At 47.0% G+C, this 18551-nt stretch overlaps 1 protein-coding gene across 2 annotated transcripts in view; it reads right to left on the bottom strand.

The window, feature by feature from the left end:
• Positions 1 to 18551, bottom strand: part of ARID1A (AT-rich interaction domain 1A) — a 61058-nt gene that overhangs the window by 618 nt on the left and 41889 nt on the right. Inside the window, exons 5-20 of one of the 2 annotated variants that reach the window (XM_040535126.1) lie at positions 18296 to 18536; positions 17844 to 17933; positions 16946 to 17113; positions 16009 to 16324; positions 14637 to 14782; positions 14441 to 14550; positions 12008 to 12214; positions 11250 to 11457; positions 7316 to 7448; positions 6760 to 6932; positions 6431 to 6581; positions 6149 to 6280; positions 5942 to 6038; positions 3612 to 4485; positions 3175 to 3305; positions 1 to 2328 (exon numbers count right to left, since the gene is read on the bottom strand). The exon at positions 1 to 2328 is cut by the window's left edge and continues 618 nt beyond it. In XM_040535126.1, coding sequence (XP_040391060.1) covers positions 604 to 2328; positions 3175 to 3305; positions 3612 to 4485; positions 5942 to 6038; positions 6149 to 6280; positions 6431 to 6581; positions 6760 to 6932; positions 7316 to 7448; positions 11250 to 11457; positions 12008 to 12214; positions 14441 to 14550; positions 14637 to 14782; positions 16009 to 16324; positions 16946 to 17113; positions 17844 to 17933; positions 18296 to 18536 — 4902 coding nt within the window. In that variant the 3' untranslated portion in view covers positions 1 to 603. Of the gene's footprint in view, positions 2329 to 3174; positions 3306 to 3611; positions 4486 to 5941; positions 6039 to 6148; positions 6281 to 6430; positions 6582 to 6759; positions 6933 to 7315; positions 7449 to 11249; positions 11458 to 12007; positions 12218 to 14440; positions 14551 to 14636; positions 14783 to 16008; positions 16325 to 16945; positions 17114 to 17843; positions 17934 to 18295; positions 18537 to 18551 lie in introns of both variants that reach the window. The other variant, XM_040535125.1, reaches the window with a different exon arrangement.

Raw genomic sequence — 18551 nt, 5'->3', positions numbered from 1 at the left:
GCCTTTTTTCTCCTCAACATTAACTAAAAACATTTTTAAAAACTACAGCTTGCTGCTGATCCAGCGTTTTTTTTTTTCCATGTGAGACATTATTACAGTATGTTTACAGTTTAAGGTGTACAGTACATGAAGTTCTACACGCTACTGCACAGGCCTCCCTTGGACAAGGTCTGTTCACAACTGGTAACTTCTTGGTTCCTGCAAGATTGTGAATGTACAACAATAAACCACACAGAGTTCAGCAGTCACTTTTGTCCTTCAGAGTTTACCATTAAAAACAGTTATGAAAGTGGTGCCTGTCAATGTGATAACACGGCAAGTCGTTTTTCCCCAAACTCACTGTAAACGACAGTAACTTTGGTTAAAATAAAAAAAAGTCTTCTATGTAGACAGAACTTTGTCTCCTTTAATAAGGGATTCAGGACAAATTTGAAGGGCTGGGGAAGGGGAGAGGGATTGGGGACATCTTTCCCCAAGGGAGAAGCAGGACAGCGCAGGGCAGACAGTGGATTCTGAGGTGGTTTTGCATAAATAAAGGGCAACAGTCAGTTTCTAAGTTCTCCACTCACGCACACGCACACAGGGTCTCGGATCCCACAGCTGTCATGACTGGCCAATTAAAAACAGTACATCACAAATAACTTGTGAAACCAAAGAGTTCATCAAAGGCGACACGGAGATGTCCAACAGCCGCGACTCGTATAACGTGAACTCCGAGTGGTTCTCGTCCACCTTGGCCAGGGCGAGCAGCGCCCGAGCAGCTCGGCGCATCATGTCCACGCTCGTCGACTCAAAGGGTGGGTTCTGCATGTGCATCAAGCCGGCCTGGCTCTGCTGGAACTGCGTGGCGGCCAGGCTGTCCTCCAAGAAGCCCAGCAAGTTGCCAATGCTGCCCTTCTGCACAGCAATCGCTCTTGCTGCCAGGCTGTCCCCCTGTGCCAAGTTGGCCAGTAGTACCACAGCCATCTCTCGACACACCGGGTTCTTTCTGTCACTAAGGAAACGCACCATGGTGCTGTACAGCTTCTCCAAGCGACTGAAGGGGGGAGTTGCAAGAATCAAATCCACATTGTTGTCCTGGATGCTGAGTTTGCTGAGTGTTTCCAAAACCAGTCTCTGAGGGGAGAGGACAGCATTTGGCCCCAGCGTTGGAAAGGGATCCTGGGCCTCTGCTGATGGACATACCGCCCAGTGGAGGAGTCCATCCAGGATAGGCAAACAGATGCTTTCTGGGTAAGGGGAGAGGTCCAGCTGGCCAGAAATGTTGGCCAACGTGACCAGTGTGTTTTCACGCAGCATCTCCAAGCAGTCCCACCACCACTCCACCTTGTTGCAGCTCACCCCTTGGTCCTGCTCCTCCTCTTTCTCGTAGGTCAGGGGTGCCTGCTTGCGCTCTGGATGCTTGTGGTGTAAGAGAATCAGTTTCCCTAGAATCAGCAGCAGCCCGGGATGTTTAGACATTTCAAAGTCATTGCCCGGCACAAACGATAAACTCCTGATGATATTAGAGACACAGATGCAGCGCTTCGCCAGAGAGTCCTGCCAGTCTAGGAGGGTGCAGAGAGGTGTCTCGTCCTTACTGTGAGGTTCGTCCTCCAGAATTTTTATATTTCTGTGGCTCTGAGCTGGACTAATGCCAAATGGAAACTTGCCGCTTTCCTTCGCAGTTTCTGAAGCTTTGACCTCTTCCTCCTCCCCTGACAGGGAGCCGGGACGTGCCGAAAGCATGTCGTCCATGGTGGCAGTTATCCTCTTCTCCGAGGAGCTGTCAGATGGAAGGGTCTCTCCTTCCCTAGTGCTCAGATTGCTCTCAGCTGCTGAACGTTTCCTCGAGACAGAGTTGCAGGAAGCTCGTTTGTGAGTCAAAGGTAGCTCCATCTTGCTCTCAAAGTGGGTCTGAATGTGCTCGGTGGTATCTCCGCCACCGATCCGCCAGTGCAGCAGTCCACTGTCGAACTCCTGCACTCGCCCCAACTTGTCTGAATAATCTACCACAAACGGGTCATTTTTCTGCACGACCTTGACTGGAAGCTTGTCAAATTTACTAACTAGTTTCTCCTCGCTGCTCTCTAGAGGTACTTTGTCCTTGCCTGAAAATGCAGCCTCCTCCTCTTCCTCATCCTCTTCCTCCTCCTCACAGTTCAGGCTCCGTGGTTCGTCATCCTCCTCCCCTTCTTCATGAGAGGAAGATGAAGATCTGCAGAACCTTTCGGGATCTAATAGTGTTCTTTGCCCCGGGTCTCCCACCTCATATTCCTTCAGGATTCCAAAGATCTCGATCAGGCAGCGCCGGAAATACTCCACCAAGAGTTCCAGCAAGCCTGGCAGCTACGAGGGAGGAGAAAAACAGGAGGGGAAGGAAGGAAGGGAACAGTGATCAGAAAACAACTTAGGCCAATATGAGGAACTGGGAAAGCAGTGCATAAAGGGCAAAGAATTTAAGCAGCGCTGTTAATTAATGGGATCTTTTCATGCTGGCAAGTAAACTGTTTGCAAAAGAGAGCTTTCCATCCTCTGAGAAAAGAGCAATGGGAAAACAGACACTGACTGTCAGTATCCAACCCGCCCAACTCCACACACACATACCTGTGCAAACATACGTGGGCTCCTGGTTCCCTTTCCTCTCTGGTTAAGACACAGGAAGGAGAAGGGCAATGCTAAGCTAAACAGCCTTTAGGGGACTGTGGAATGGTTTCTACGACAGCCACGTAGGCAATGTGGAAACTAACAGACAGGCTGGCCCCTCTGGACTGGCACCCAGGCCTTGCTGCGCACTGACCCAGGGGCAAAGACAGAGCTGGAGGGAAAAGCCATCAACACCAGAACATACAACCTCCAGCCCTTCATAGTGACCTCGCTACAAAGCCCATTTTGGCCTCCCCACCTTTTCCCTTTCTGTTTTAGAGGAATATTCCCCTCTGTGTTAGAGGCAATGCGTCTCACCAGAGAGGAGACAGCACGCACTTGCACGCCAACAAGATGTAAATACACAGGCCAGTGAGTAATCAGCACACAGCTTCCCGGACCTGGTGCACTCTTCAGACCTCCACAGGTAGAAGGACACCTGGGAGTCTGGTCCTACGAGGGCATGAGCTGCTTTTTGCTATCTCATTGACAGAAAACTATACCAAATTAGCACTTCAAAGACCTGCATCAGAGAGCATCTGCACCCACCTGGCTGAGGTTGAAGGTCATTATGCTGTTGTCATCATAGAGCAGGATGTTTATGGTATCTAAGGCCCACGTACTTTCAGCTAGCAGCCCGGACTTCAGAGACATCATCACTCTCCAGGCTTCAGGAGTTCCTGTAATATAAACACACGATACTTCCAGCTCCTGGAGTTTAAAAACAAAAAGGAGATACTTGATACTGCTTTCTGGTCCCATGAAGAGCAGAGCCTGCTTAAGATGTTGTACAGACTGCATGCAAAAGCAACCTCTCTGCAGACAATGCCGAACACAAACATTATGTCTGATAACACAACTAACTCGCAATGCGCGCCCCGTACAAAGCCAGCAGAGCCCTACCGTTTGGCAGTGCTATACCAAAGAGTAACGGCAGCACCCATCCTTTGATGGGCATAAGCAGAAAAGCAGGAGTTTCCTCTTACCAATATCTTTTGCTGTCAGCCGCCTCCTTTGCTTCAATACAGGTTGCGTAGCTTCTACTGATCCCGGAGGGAAGGTGATGTCTCGTCGTATCATGGGAGGCTGTACAGCTGCTGGTGTTATATGCGAGGCTGGGACTGGTGGTCCTGCCTTCTGCATTTTCATCCCCGAGTGCAGGAATGGAGATTTACTGGGAGAAGTGCGATTCTCCAGAGGTCTGGGCAGAGGTGCTGGGCTGGATACCTGAGGAATGTGATTCTGCATGCTAGGAGGGGTCTGGTAGTTAGACTGAGGGGGCCTAGTCATTGGGGGCACGGGGGCAGAGGGACCATAAGGAGGTTGCCGGTTCCCGTGGGAAGACCACGGTCCCTCGTGGTTTACCCTCTGTTCTGAATGCAGAATTTCATCTGTTCGAGTCACTCCGTGATAAGCAGGCCCCTGGGGCGCAGAGCCGGTGCTCTGCCGATTTGGATAGCTGTACCCTATTTCGTTGCGCCCTTGCCACATGGCGCCTTGCTGGGGGCCCTCTGGAGCAGACTGTATGGGGCCACCCATCATCTGAGGAGGCATGTTTTGCTGAGCATTGGAGCCCGGGGGAGCCGAGACCCTGTCTCTGCCAAATTGGAATGGGAACTGGTTCTGTGGCCCTCCGGCAGATCGGCGGTCAGCAGCAGGGTATGTACTCCCATACTGGTTATACAAGTCCTGCTGGGGAGACGGCTGCGCAGTTTGCTGCTGGCTCGGCTGCTGGGTCTGTGCTGGAGGCAGCTGCTGCTGCGTCTGCCCCTGCCCGGCGCTGTACGGGACGTTGTACATCTCCCCTTCGTGCCGCTTGGCAGGCGGGCCGTAGCTGCCATCCATCGGTCGCTTGTAATTCTAGATGGAAAATAAAAGGCATCAACAATGTGAGATTATCTAGTTAGAAACAGGCAACCCGAACTCAGTGGGTAGAAATGTTCAGAGCCAGAAGACCTGCTCCACAGCATCGCCTGTATGAGGGCAAGACTTGTCCTGTAGCTAGTTAGCCATATCCAGTGCAAGTTGGATCAGTCTTTCAGTTTTACAAGCCAAGACCAATTCCTTGTGGCTGGCTGCGTAGTTTCCTTGTGGGTTCTACAAGGATGCCTTGGGGCCAGAAATCTGCCCACAGAAAGGGCTTTCCTGTAGAAAAGACTCAGCTCTACCATACGTTCACCACAAACCATACTGTGTACAGGTATTTGTATCCTTTCAAGTCCAGGAATTTTATCAGACCCTCCATTTCTTAGAAAACAGGATTCCGCTGAAGTATCAAACAAGATACGTTAAGAACTGTTGTACTTCCTGCTTCTTCCTTTCCTGTAGGTTTCAAAACATGTCACTGAAAGGAGCAAGAACTATTCTCTCCCCTACTTCTTTTAAGTGCAAGAGGAGAAAACAGTCAATCGCTGAGACAAAATTAAAATCCAAGATCTCTCTTGCCTCCAAGGATCTGTGCTCTGTTAAACAGTCAACTCAGAAGCTCTACTGTCATGACTGGCTTCAGATGGAGCTCTAGGGCTTCAAAGATGACAAGTACCAGAGTAACTCGAACTCTTGGCTCACAGCCCCGTGGCTCCGATTGTAGAGCCAAACTGCAGAGCAGTTGGAATTATTCTTAGCACAGCTCTGCAAGTGCCCTCTCTATACTCTCCTAAACTAGAGGGCTCAAAATTATCATGAAAACATTATGGGTCTTGGCACTGACACCAACAGCAAGTCATATATAAGGATTAAGGAAAGAGATACACATTCATTCAAACTCTGCCCTGAAAGAAAGTTGATAGTTTTGAGAAAAACAAGTAAAAAGCAGTGGGGCACTGCAGGTGTGCAGGCAGGCCTGGAGCCTTTATCTGCAGGCTCAGTAAAGTAGAAAAAAAAATCCTGGGTTGTACAGAATGATCCACCTGAAATGGTTGCCCAGAACGATGGAAGAACTATTCCAAACGAGTTCATTTCATCACTTGTACCAAAAAGCGTTACAGAAACAGGATGGGATTCAGACACTTCTAGAGGAGCAGAAAAGCCCAGTAAAGCTTCCTGATCTCCCGTTCCCTGACTAGAGCATGCACATCTACGAACTACACAAGCTGTATTCTCAGAACATTCTGTTTCCCTAATGCAACACTAGAAACACTAATTAAAACTTCTTTAACTTATTCGGAAACTGGCAAGAAAGCCTCCTGTACAAAGTTCTTAATTCTGTCCAACTCCTACACATTCATAAAGCAGACAGCAAAGAGTTTTCATCACCCTCCTTTTATCCACTTTGCACACATAAAACTCCCCGTTCTGATCCTTTCTGGTAACCTACCTGCTGTTGCTGTTGATACATGGTAGTCTGCTGGCTAGGGAAGGGGCTGCCCGAGGATGTGCCTTGAGTGGAGAATTGATTGCCATAGGAATCATGTCTGGAGAAGGAACAGACGCATTATTTTTCTCATCAGATACACGCTTCACTTTGACAGTCTCAGAGCTCTTGAACTGGGAAGAGCTGTTTGTGGCAACACCCCACACACACCTTTGCTGCTGCTGTTGCTGCTGCGGGTAACGGCTGGGAGAGTACATCCCCGATTCTGGGGTGGAAGGCATGATGTTTGGCTGCGGAGTTCCAGCTGCTAAGTTGCCCTCAGGTCCCATGCCAGGCTCCGTCCTACATAGAAACAAACAGAAGAAAACCATACGTCTGCTTAGATTCACCTCAATTGGAAAAGGATGGTCAGAAAAGCCGCAGTAGCAATTACAAAGTAATGATTTCACGTGAGTCAAGCAAGTCAGGGTTTCCCTGAGTTCAAGTACCCACCTCACTCTGTCGTAAGGACCTCCGTAAGGATAGTGTGGCCGCTGTCCCATGGCCATGTTACCCATTCCTGGACCTGCAGCACGATTGTAAGGGTCACCCATACCACTGTTGGGGCCCTGCCCTGAGGACATGAAGGGATCGCTTCCTGGAGCTGAAAGATTGAGAGAAGGATCGATAAACGTGTCAATCTCTGCAACAGAGAGACATATCCCTTCTTTTGTGGAAGAAGGGCAAGCAGAAGGCTCCTACAGCACATTCCAGCATTCAGCCAGATTCAGACATTAGTGTTCGTGGAGAAAAGGGAGAGCAGCACACGTGGACTTCCTCACCTTTCCTCATACTGCTGTAAGGATCTTTATTTGGCTCATAAGACATGCGACCCATCATGTCGGAGGTATTCATGCTGGGCTGGTACCCTGGATTTGGAGTCATGGAGTTCCGCTTCTGGAACGTGGGATCACTGCCATCTGTAAAGGCATCCTGAAGGCCCACCGAGTTACTCCTGATTTGAAAAAAACAAAAAACAAAACAAAACACACATCAGAAACACAGGACTATAGAGATCCACAACGCTTCACAATTCTTCTCCCCACACATTCCCTCTCAGCTGTTGGATCCCCTAGAAGATCTGTGGTCATGCTCCTCCAACAGAGGCATGAAGAACTGCCCTTCTACAATACTATCCTCAGCCCCAGTCTCAAAGGCAATGATTATTCACACACAGAGACAACACTGTTGCTGTGAGCCATTAACAAAGAGCAAAGCCAAGGAGCCCCATCAAAACAGGTACTTAAGGCTCCAGCCATCTGTGGTAGTGACGCTGAAGCAACCTCACAGTCACAGCTTATGTCCAGCATGGTGGAAGAGGGTGCGATGGTTTTGTACCTGATGCCTGGCAAAGGCGGCATCTGACTGTGTGGCGTAGATGCTGGAGTTGGTGGCTTCAAGTCTCCTCCTTCTGCCATGGAGCTGCTGGTGGACTGAGGTGTCTGAGGCCCCTGCATCGAGCCTGAACCCGCTGCAAGAACAGAAATGTGGTGTGAGCAGCTTTGCACCCTACAGATGTAACCCAGAACCTCCCAGAATAACAGCCTCTAGAACAGACAGTGAATAGTCCTTGAAGAAAGAGACAGATGAAACATGGCCAAAAAAGTTCAAGGAGTTCAATGCTTGCAAGGACACAGTGGGCCAGACCTCCCAGAGGAACCCCGTACAGTAATGTAAAGCTGAGGACATGTTAATTCGTATCACAACTTAACTTCGTTCCTTTTTACACGCCACAACATCACTGTGTCACTGTGCTGAGCTGCCCAAGCTCTCTAGCCTCAAAGGCTGAAGCTCTACAGTGCACCGTGTGGTAGGGAATGCATTGCTTCTTGCCAAGGGACAACCCCTGACCCATCACCGTCACATTCTCTTTCTACCCAGAGGAAGGTGGGTTTGAGCCCTCTCCTGGAAGTACCACTTTTTTTTGCAAGCGATGGGAACTGCAGGACTCCTGCTGAAGTCACTGTAACTATAACAAGGCTCCTCTGTCTGCTCTGCCCTTCGACTGGGGTTAGCTCATGCAGGTGAATTCAAGCACCACTCCCAAGGATTCCTGGAACAGGGAATGCCGGAGATGCCGGATCTTTCACTGAATGCCGAAACCTGTCCAGCAAGTTCCCCGACTCCGTACGGGTTGCTCTACGCTCCAGTAAGCTTTCATCAAAACTCTCGGGCCATGGCGTGTAATCCAGCTGTGCCGGAGCTCCAGGAGCTCTGCTCTGCCCCTGGCCCGCTGTGACAGTGGCAGCTCTCAGGTTTATACGCTCCTCGCAGCTGGCAAGAGCTGAACTCTTAATTAATGTTTCCATTAGTTACCATCCCCAGCACCCGATATCCCTCAGCTTCAGCCCTGCTGGCTGATGACTCATTTCAGCTATTCATTAAAATCCTCCGAGGTCACGTCCAGGGCATGTTTGTTTACACCCCACCTTCCTGGCACCCTGTCCTCCTTCTCAGCGACTCCCTCCCAGCCCGGGGAGGTCTCGGCAGAAGGAAGGGCAGAGGCAGGCCCAGCGGGGAGTTTCATTCATGAGCCCTCCCCGCCGCCCTCCTTCCCTCGGCAGCAGCGGTTCAGTTCCGCTCGCTTCCCCCAGGAATTCGCCGCTCGTCTCCGCGCCGCCGCCTTACAAATGCTGGCATCGGCAGGAAGAGGCCCCGAGACATTCCCCGCGTCGCTGCCATTTGGTGTTTGTCCCCACCCCCCGCTGTCCCTCCCACTCACAAATTTACACACAGTTGGAGCCGGGCCAGCTCCATGCTCTGGGAATTAAAACCCAACGGCAGACTGATTACGCCTCCCCGGGGACACGCTGCAGTTTGCGAGCGGGAACCCAAGATGGTTCACGGCAAACCCATGCTGAGTGCCCACAAGGCAATCCCCAGTCCACTTCAGAGGCCTTTCTGTAAACACTTTTGTTTTCTGAGGGTTGTGAACGCCGGCTGCATGGAAAGCGGCTCGGTCGCTAGGAGCGCTGCCCTGACCAGTGGCCCGCAAGGCCTTCAGATCCTCTACGGCCACCACAAGTGGGCTGTGTACAACCACGCCGTGTCACTTCCACCATTCACCAACTTCTGAAAAGTTCATTTTGATAGAACAGGCTCAAACAAAGCGTAAGACAACAAGTTATGAAGTCTGCAAGAAAAGCAAGTCACCCATGTCTGTGTGGGATGGCGGAGCCCCTCATCCTAATGACGGGGGATTCCAGAATGCACCACTGCTGTCCACTTATTTTTCAAACAGGGAAGTTACCCTCCAGGAAGGGCGACTCCTCTGCCCGTGCAAGTCTGGAGGATGCTGCTCAAAGGGCCTCAGACACCGCTGGAACAGCTGTGCCCACTGGGACTCAAAGTTCCTCCACGGCTCTTAAGCCTGGAGCTAAGGATGTGAGAGCCCTTTGAGTTGTGCCCTACGTCCTCGTTCCTGCTAATCCAGGGGGGCAAGAGAAAGGAAGAAAAGGAAAACGAAAGAGGAGCTAAGTGATAAGGCTGAAAGGGTCACTGCAACTAACCAGTACTGCTTCCGCATATTCCTAGTTGCAGGAGTCTGGAGTAAGTGGTGAGAGCAGTTTAAAAAGGAAATAGAGAACAGTTCTCACATAGGAATCAAACCGATGGACTAAGTCAACGGAGCTGCACAAACGTGCAGAGTTTGGGATAGCAACCCCGGGAATTCCTACTGCCGACGTGCTGAAAATTATCAGTTCTACCACAGCCCTAGAAGGCAAACTCAGGACTTGCACATACCACCACATTAGCTAATAAATAAATAAATAAAACTGATGCACCATCTAATCCATTCTGACAGGCACCTAGTGCTGGAAGAAGTTTTTAGTGGCTTCCTAAACATCTCAGACCTCTCCAAATAAACTCCAAATGCTTTTAACTTCTTTGTTCCACTGCCTAGTATCTCAGGGGGAAAGAAAGAGGTTTTGGAGAGAAAGTGGGGAGGGATTCGTGTTCTAGTTTAAGTGGAACTCAGACACCACTTTAGACAGAAGTTTAGTCTAATGACACAGAAGTCATTTTATCTTGCAGAATACACCAAGACTGAATCTATACTGGGACAGGTTTCCTGACTGGTAGAAAGACATTATTATTACTGTTTTTATTTTAAGAAAAACTCTGTAACTGAGAGGATAGATAGATTCAGCTGTTAACAGTGTATTTGGACAGGCACACTTTCAATCAAGGGCTTAACAAGGCTGAGAGACAACTGCAGTACAATCAAAAAAGGGTTCATTATTCCACTCCTCAAGAGCTAGACAAAGATGATGCCAAGCTTCAGCACCAAAAAGGCTTTTTTTTTTTTTTTTCCCAAACATTACAGGAACTTCAAAGCATCAAAGTTTTTATTTCACCTACATGAACAAGTTCCTGACCAGAAAAGGCATCTGAGAGTTTTACTTACAAGACAAGCTGGAAAACTGAAGCATAAGTGGTTGGCAAGTTCAGCAGCAATTCAAGCAACGATCTCAATGCAAATGAGACAAATGATCAGACTTTCCAAAGACTAAAGAGTACAGCATGCACTGCTAGCCCAGCCTTTTTTTTTTTTTTAATTTGAATTGAACACTGTGCTAAATATTCAGAAACTGGAACACCCCATCAGATTTAAACAACAGCAAATTACTAACTTTTTAGAAGTTCATTTTAAAGGGCTTAAATTCTAGAGCATTTAACTCCTAACAAGCTTACAAAGCTCTCTGGTCACAAAGCCTCTGAAAGTCCTCACTGTCTACTGCTAAACACAGAAAGAAGTAATTCATGAGGAAGATGAGTGCACACCCACACCAACCATTTACTCCCAGAAGGTAGAGCTCACATAGTCAAAACAAGCACAACTTTTTCTAGAAGTTCCCAAAGCTAAGCAGTGACAACAAGGGATGCTGTTAGAGTAAGCAGAGAACACCTTGAAGATCTGACTCCAGACTTCTCTCTCCTTCAGATTCTTTTAAGGCTGTGATGGACTGGTAAGCTTAGATGTATGTGTATGTACGTATGTATGTTTTTCTTCTTCTTAAGCCTAGCTACAGAGGAGGGAGACACAAAACTAAACTATCCCAACAGGCTTGACTTATTCCCACTATCATTAGCTCCCACATCACAAAAGTATTTAATCTACACATCCACAGAACATCCAATTAGAAACAGACATGGGGGCTTTGTGGAAATTTGGAACCAGTCTGACCCACAGCATGAGGAGTCAGGCATGCAGTTCTAGAGATCTGGTTCAAACACTCATTTCACACCTTAAACCAGAGTCCAAACTCACCTGGAGAAGGAGGCTGTATCTTAGTCTGAGACTTCTTTGAATCGGCAGCTGCAAAGATATCTGGAGGGGGGTCTTCACCTCGCTCGATCTTGCACTCAAAGGCATAGAGACACTGGATGTACTGCTTCTTCAAAGAACTAGCTGCACTGCTGGACGTGCCCACATTGAGATTTGTGGCTAACTCGCGCCATTTCTTGTTTTTGTTGACCTGCACAACCAAACAAGAGGCTCTAAACTCAAAATCCCAGCTACAGCTCCTCCAAGAATTTTTCTGGAGAGAAATCATCACTTGCCATCTAAAACAAAGGATTCATTAAGGGCTAAGCAGAGCAGATACAGTTGTGTTCAAAACCAAAAACTAGTACGCTCTCTTCCTCACCTACAGAAAACTTTTCAAATGGGGAGGGATAACAAGTAGCAAATCAAATTAGCCATGAGGTCAGTTAACAGCCAGATGCAAAGACAAAGACAGTGTCACCAATCTTTGCAATGGACAAAGCTAAGAAAAAAACTCTTGAATCTCACCACAGACTGTTCTTAACCAGACAATGGGAGAGCAGACACTTGGCTCGCTTAAAGAATCCTGGGTTTTATAAGCATTATTTAAATAAAATTAAAAGAAACAGCTAAATTGAAAGTCATGGTTTACATCTACCTACATAGTTAACTTAGAACTCTGTTGCCTACTTGTGACTGCCAGACAGCGGGAAGCTCTGAGCACAAAGGTACCATCACCGCTCTGATCGCTCTGCACTCACCTGAGTCAGTCCTCCAATCTCCTTCACTGAGATGTAGAGCCGGTAAAGGTCCAAGGGTTTTCTGCCTACCGCTGGGAGGTTTGTCATGCCCATGGCCTTCTCTTCAGTGAAGGCCAGGTAACGATCTACCCAGATCTTCCTCTCAGGCTCGCCACCCAGCTCATAGAGTTTGGTGATCTTCTCATTGGTCGTAGTAGAAGAACTGGACTTCTAGGAGAAGGAAACATATCAGGACTGAGCAGCACAAAACCAGCTAGCTTATATCCAAGGGGGGTTCAAAAACCAGCCAGGTAAGAGTTCAAGGTTCTGCTGTTATACTGAGAATACCTTAATATTAGACCTGTACTTGTCTCAGATCAACGTCAGTCTAAAAGACGAGTATTACTCAGCAAAGGTATCAAGAAACCAGCTGCTACCCAGAGAATTCACAGAATATGTATCTTTAAAAAGCTTAATGAATGCTGAAGAAACCAACCAAACCTCTGAGACTTCGCAGTGCTATCTCAGAGATCCTTTGTGGGCACATTTGCACTAGATATACCTATGTGAGGAAACATCTAAGCCACCTGCAAATGAGATTCCCCATGGCTGTGCACTGTGCCACGGTGAATACTACCCCCTGGTTAGCCTCTGCTCTTACCCAAGCAGTAGATGACAGAATAAACTGACGCTGAAGACAGCAGAGGAGTAAAAACAAACACACCCCAAAGAAAAATAAAAGATTAGAGGCAACTATTTGACAAACGTGTGTAAGGAGTCCCCCACAAAGACAGTCGCTCTTCCCTTCCCCATTTACTGACAGAAGTGCGGAAATCTCCAGCTACCCAGATGCGATGCGAGTTCCCGTATCACTTTGCTACTGCTGGCACATCAGGATCCAGGAAGACCGTCTGATATGGCACTGTATCCCATGAACATGGAATATAAGTTCACAGCTACGGAGCGTGACTATCGCACACTAGTTCCTACACACCTGATCCACTGCATTGTCTTAGTGTCTATGACTAGGACTTCCTACCAGAAGTCCCATGTATTTTCTCTGGGCCAGAAGAATTGAGATACCTATTAGAGAGCTTGAAAGTTAGAAGCTGCAGCCAGTCTTGTTCTAAAAAGGGCACTACAGATGCTGATGCACCATCCTGAGCATTAAGTCAGCCAGCATGTTTATTAGGATGCCACAGGGCTAACACGTGACATTGGCTCTTTTGGAAAGGAGTTTATGTCACAAATGGAAGTAAAATTAATATTCCTGAACTCAAGAGCACTACCTATGTCCTTCATGTTCTGGAGGGATGCCCATTAGCACGAGACAATTCTTGAACAGGGCAGGCCATGCAGACAGAGCAACCCTTAGTTACAGCTTCCAGCACCTTCTAGTCCAAGAGCGTTCAAGCCCTTGTTTCCCATAAACAGTAAGGCAGATACCAGAACACAGGAGCGGAAGGGAGAGACCCTCTGAACCTTCATGCAGGCTCCTGTTACAGGTGTTAAATTTGCAGAGCATGTGTTTTCCTTGAGGTAGCAACGGAGGAGAGTAAGGGCTGAGAAACAGCTTTTTTTTTTTTTGGAGGTTCTTTTGAAACTGGTAGCAGTAATGCAAAGAAAAATACTCCTTGAAGAACTTGCTTGCCTCCTTCTGGCTTTAATACAAGACTAGTAAGAGGTCTGTTTGTGAAACAACACACTTCAGCGTGCCACCTCCCAGCTGAGAGGTGATAACTGACTCCAAGCCTACACCAGAAACAAACTCTGTTTACACTTCTTTCACAGTTTCACTGGGACAGGTGATAATTCCTAGAACTACCCAGTTGTTTTGCAAGTGAGCTTGATTACTCGCAAAGGACTAGGAAACGCTCCCACAAGCCCTGGAAGGAATAGACACTCCCCTTCACTTCTGAACAGTTTATGAATCACAGAAGTGGGATGCTCCACTGCTTGAACCTTTTAAATAAATCCTGAAGAACCTCTTGGAACCACTGGCACAGCTCAAGCACAGCCCTTTGGGCATGACGCCTCAAGTGCAATTCATGTTGAACCTCCTTACATCAAACACAAAAATTACATGTTCCTCCTGGTTAATAAAAGCAAGACTGGCCCGGGATCGAAATGGGAACAGACAGACATCTGGAGAGGGATGGGGAGAACAGCACTTCATACCAGCTTGCTTAAACAGAACAGGAGATGCCAGCATATGCCACTCTCCAAAAGATAACACATCCCAGAAGGGGACATCCCACTCAATCGCCACACTCACAGTTAGTTAGGAATCATGGCCACATGTAGCAGCCAGATCACATACTACACGGACAATCATGCTATTGGGAAGTTTGTTCAGGGTAGAAGGCAAATCAAATTAGGTTTCTCTCAGGAACCACACTAATAGATACACATACCGTGTCATTAAAACACACAAACAAAAAAGCGGCATTTTACCTTTGACTTGGATTCTGCTTTTGGCGTCCCATCTGCCTTATTGTTCATTTTAGTTGCAGGCGTTAATTTGACATCTGCAAGACCCATCATTTCAGGACTTGCTGCCATCCCTAGGAAGTTAAGAGAATCTTTTACACTGATTTTCAATCCAGTACCATGAAGTCAGTGAAATGCTGAAGAGTCAGCACTGCCTTACCTGCAGAGTTGTTGGCCATATTCCCACCCATCGGATAGGGTGGGCCCTGGGGATTTATCATGCCAGCCATGCTGTTAATTCCCTGCCCATAAGGAGGTCCAGTGCCCATCATTCCCCCTTGGTTCATGTTGGGATAACCAGGAGGCCTAGAAAAGGCAAAGAAGAAACAGACGTTTACTCCAAATAGTAACCGTTAAAATCTTGCCTTCTAACAAAACAGGTTTACTAGAAGAAGCTTTCGGCAACAGGAGATCACTTTTCCAGCAGAAGACCAAAGACCAGGTGCTTCTTCAAAAGCTTAACTACTCTTAGAGCTCTAACCTCACTCTCAAAAGAAAAGGGGATGCAGCCCATTTTGAAAGAGGGACTTCAGTTCTAAACATTTTCACTCAATCTTCATCCTCAAACTGAACTTTCAGATGTTAAGTCACCTTTAGAGGGAAGAAGGGATCTGCAAATACTGCAGCCCTGTGCATTTAAGTAAGAATACATTTATACAGATGGACGGTGTAGTGCCCCAGCCATATTTAATGCCTTTTCTCTCCTTTTTGTTATCCACACAAGCTGCATTATTGTACGTGTATCAGAAAACCTCATACACAACTGTCCCTCGGACACGTTATTCAAATGGACAGACTTTGATGCCTTTATTGGTGTTCAGAAACTGACCTCTTAGCAGTAGTAGCTAACATCAGACAGAAGACTGTGGGGAAAAAAAAAACTTAGGATAAAGAGCACAATGCCTAGTCAGACCACAAATGCATCTAAATCTAACAGCTTTGTTGGGGAAACCCAATTTATAAGCAAGTTCATGGCTCTCATGACATTCTGGTAGGCCATATACAACTGCTCTGAAATGTGCAATTAAAAAAAAAAACACAACACAGAAAATAGTTGCAAAGTTCAGTGCTGAATTCCAGCTCCTTTCCCCACAGCAGCTCATCAAGGCCCTAAAAGGAAGAAGTTCATTACACTGGACAAGTAATGCCTTGGTTCAGACAAATGCAGCTGGATGGCTGTCTGCTAGATTTATGGGCTTTACCACACACACAGCATCTTTTAAGTCACTCATGCAACAAAGTAGACCAGAAAGCCAAAACAATTTAAGGGATCTGAGTTAAACAGATTTCACCAATGAATATTAAAAGTTCCCTAGACAGATCGTTAATGACATATTAAAATACACTGCTTATTCAGGCTTTATGCCTTTTTTTTTTTTTTTTTTTTTAACAGTTTAGATGAAAATGCCTTAAATCTTTAAGGAAGTATAGGTTCACTATACCCCCAACATTGGGTTATTTCATTTGATATCCAGATATGACATAGAGAACGGATTTAACACATCGAGACAAAGGGAAATTTCATTCCTTACCTGTTCTGGATGGAATTGGCAGCAGCATGCATGGCAGCAGCAGCTGCTTCTTGTGCTTTGCGATTCATGCCACCTGGTGGGGGGCACATTCCCGTCCCCACCTGAGGAGGCATATTCGCCATGTTAGGTCCGTATGGTCTGTTCCCCATGGTGGCATGGCTCATCCTCCCTGGAGGAAGCCCACTGTATGGTGGCACACCAGTCTGCCCGTGCATCTGGCTCCCTGCTCCCATTGGGTTCATGCTTCCTCCCATTCCTGGACTGGGATAGTTGGCATTGGACATAGCATTGTAGTTTGGCTGCCTGGGATAACCTCCTAAGGAGATAAAAAGAGGGGAAGACAACATCATTCAACTAGTTAAGTTTATGAATCACCATAAAAATCTTCTATCAGCAAATATTTAAAGATCACTAACAGAGATGAGGGGGAGTGTTAACACCTCAACAAAAAGTCAAAGTACTTGGATATAAGCCACATAAAATGTGTTTTGACACAGCTAAGCAACAACATCTATTCAAAAGCTGTCTGAAACTCTCCCAAACCTCAACTAAGCAGAGTGAGCTAAATGGCCCAGGACAGGATGTAAAAAACTCACTTAGCCCTTTCCAAAATATACAATGCTCATTTTTCTTCCTCTCCAAAGAGAACTGTCTCTTCTTTTCTACATCTACAATACTACCTACGTCTTTTTAAACCAGGGGAAAGATGCTACATTTATAATTACAACTTGCACTGAAAGCAACGTAGTTCATGAATCTCAACGTGATACAAGAAGTACAGTTCCTTCCACCTCATAAGCAGCGTACTGTTTTGCATTACCCACGCATTAGGAGACAAATGAAAACAATTTATCAAAAGACAAGATGTTACAACAGACAGAGGCCTTTCATTTTCACTGTGCTCAGTTCCCACCTTGAGAAGCCAGCCATGCCTCACCTTGAGGTCCGTACTGCCCCCCCTGGGGTCCGTAGCTTCCCATGGAGTTCTGCTGGTATGGCCCCATGCCAGCGTGCATCTGTCCTCCAGAAGACTGCCGGGGAGATAAGGCTGAGCCAGGCTGGGGTGAGCTGTACTGGGGCATCTGAGGATTCCTCTGCATGTAACCTGGTCACCCAGTGAGCGGAGCAGACAATTATTACGGTACCCAGAGATGCCACTGGACATGCATGTTCTTAGGAAACAATCCACAGGACCCACTAACAAAATCCTTCCAGCAACAGACTGAACAGATTTTACAGTAGTTATTATTAAGGTGCTAATGTTATCCACTAAGGTAACAAATTCAATTTCCCGTTTTAACCAGGAAAAAAAAAAAAACAACTTGGCATCACAGGAGTAGACAGTAGGACTTGACAAATGCTAGGGACTTTCTGTCATTGTCAGGGTTTTTTTTTGTTTGCTTGCTTGTTTTCTCTGGGTGACATTTGCATACTTTCAGCCATGAAAGCTGAAATTTTTACATACATTTTCCTCCATGCTAACCTTATTCTTGTACTAGAAAAAGGCATGCAATACTGTTGCGACCATCCCTCATTTTCAAGCTTAAGGTCATACACCCTGGACAACTAGCATTCATAGAAAAGAGCTGCAAAAGCCAGAGAAAACACCTTCCAAGCCAAACTACTAGCTCGGATGGAACATTAAGAGGCCACAAGACCAGTAACAGTTGATTTTAGTGCAAGGTGCCTAAACACTTGCAGCTGATAAAGCTGGTGCAGTCTTTAAATGCTATCTCACCACAGAAATCACATCATCAGGCCAGGTAATTTTTAGTTATGCATCTAGCCGTACAAACAAATCTGTACAAATAAACCTTTTAACCCAAGACACACACCTCGATCTTGTGCTATGCTCGACTGGTTCATGGAAGGGTGCATGATACTGTCCGATTGGCCACTAGGCGGTCGGGGTGGCATCTGATTGCCTACACCACAAAAAGGAGAGTGGTTAATCACAAAAATTGCACACCACAAAATCCAGGATGCAAGAGCGTTAAAAGCCAGAACTACAAACAGCTTCAGAAGGGTACGTTAGCCGCAGCAAAGAAAAAGAAGAGCAAGATCAGCCACATCAACCCTGCGAAATAACACTGATGGTTTGCCAGCCATCCCACCCATTTTGCTTTAAAAGTTACAGGTGTTTTAAAGCAAAAAAGAGAGATCAAAAGATCTCAACAGCCATGTAATACTGACACTGGCCAGTTTCTCCCAGCGGACCATTTTAATTCATTCTCTAGCTGCACGAGACGATTGCACCCAAAGATCAACACGTGCCAAGGAGCGTTACCTGGTACTGCAGCAGGTGAAAGTGGACCAGAGCGGGACTGAGCAACACTAGCTGGAGATCCAACAGGGGATGGTGAAGGTCCTCTAATGCCTGGCAGGTGAGGAGAGGTATGTGGAGAGAAAGGAGACTGAGCTGGGTTACTCTGCTCTCCTTGACTGCTGGAAATCCCTGATGTGCTTACTCCAGGACTCAGGGCTCCTTCTGTACCCATGGGTAGATCATCTATTGAACCAGACAGGTCCTGCAATACACAGAG

The sequence above is a fragment of the Cygnus olor genome, chromosome 23 (genome assembly GCF_009769625.2).
Source record: "Cygnus olor isolate bCygOlo1 chromosome 23, bCygOlo1.pri.v2, whole genome shotgun sequence".
NCBI classification, from domain to species: Eukaryota; Metazoa; Chordata; class Aves; order Anseriformes; family Anatidae; genus Cygnus; species Cygnus olor.
Note: the sequence above shows the minus strand (reverse complement) of the source record. Positions and strands in the feature narration are given on the sequence as shown.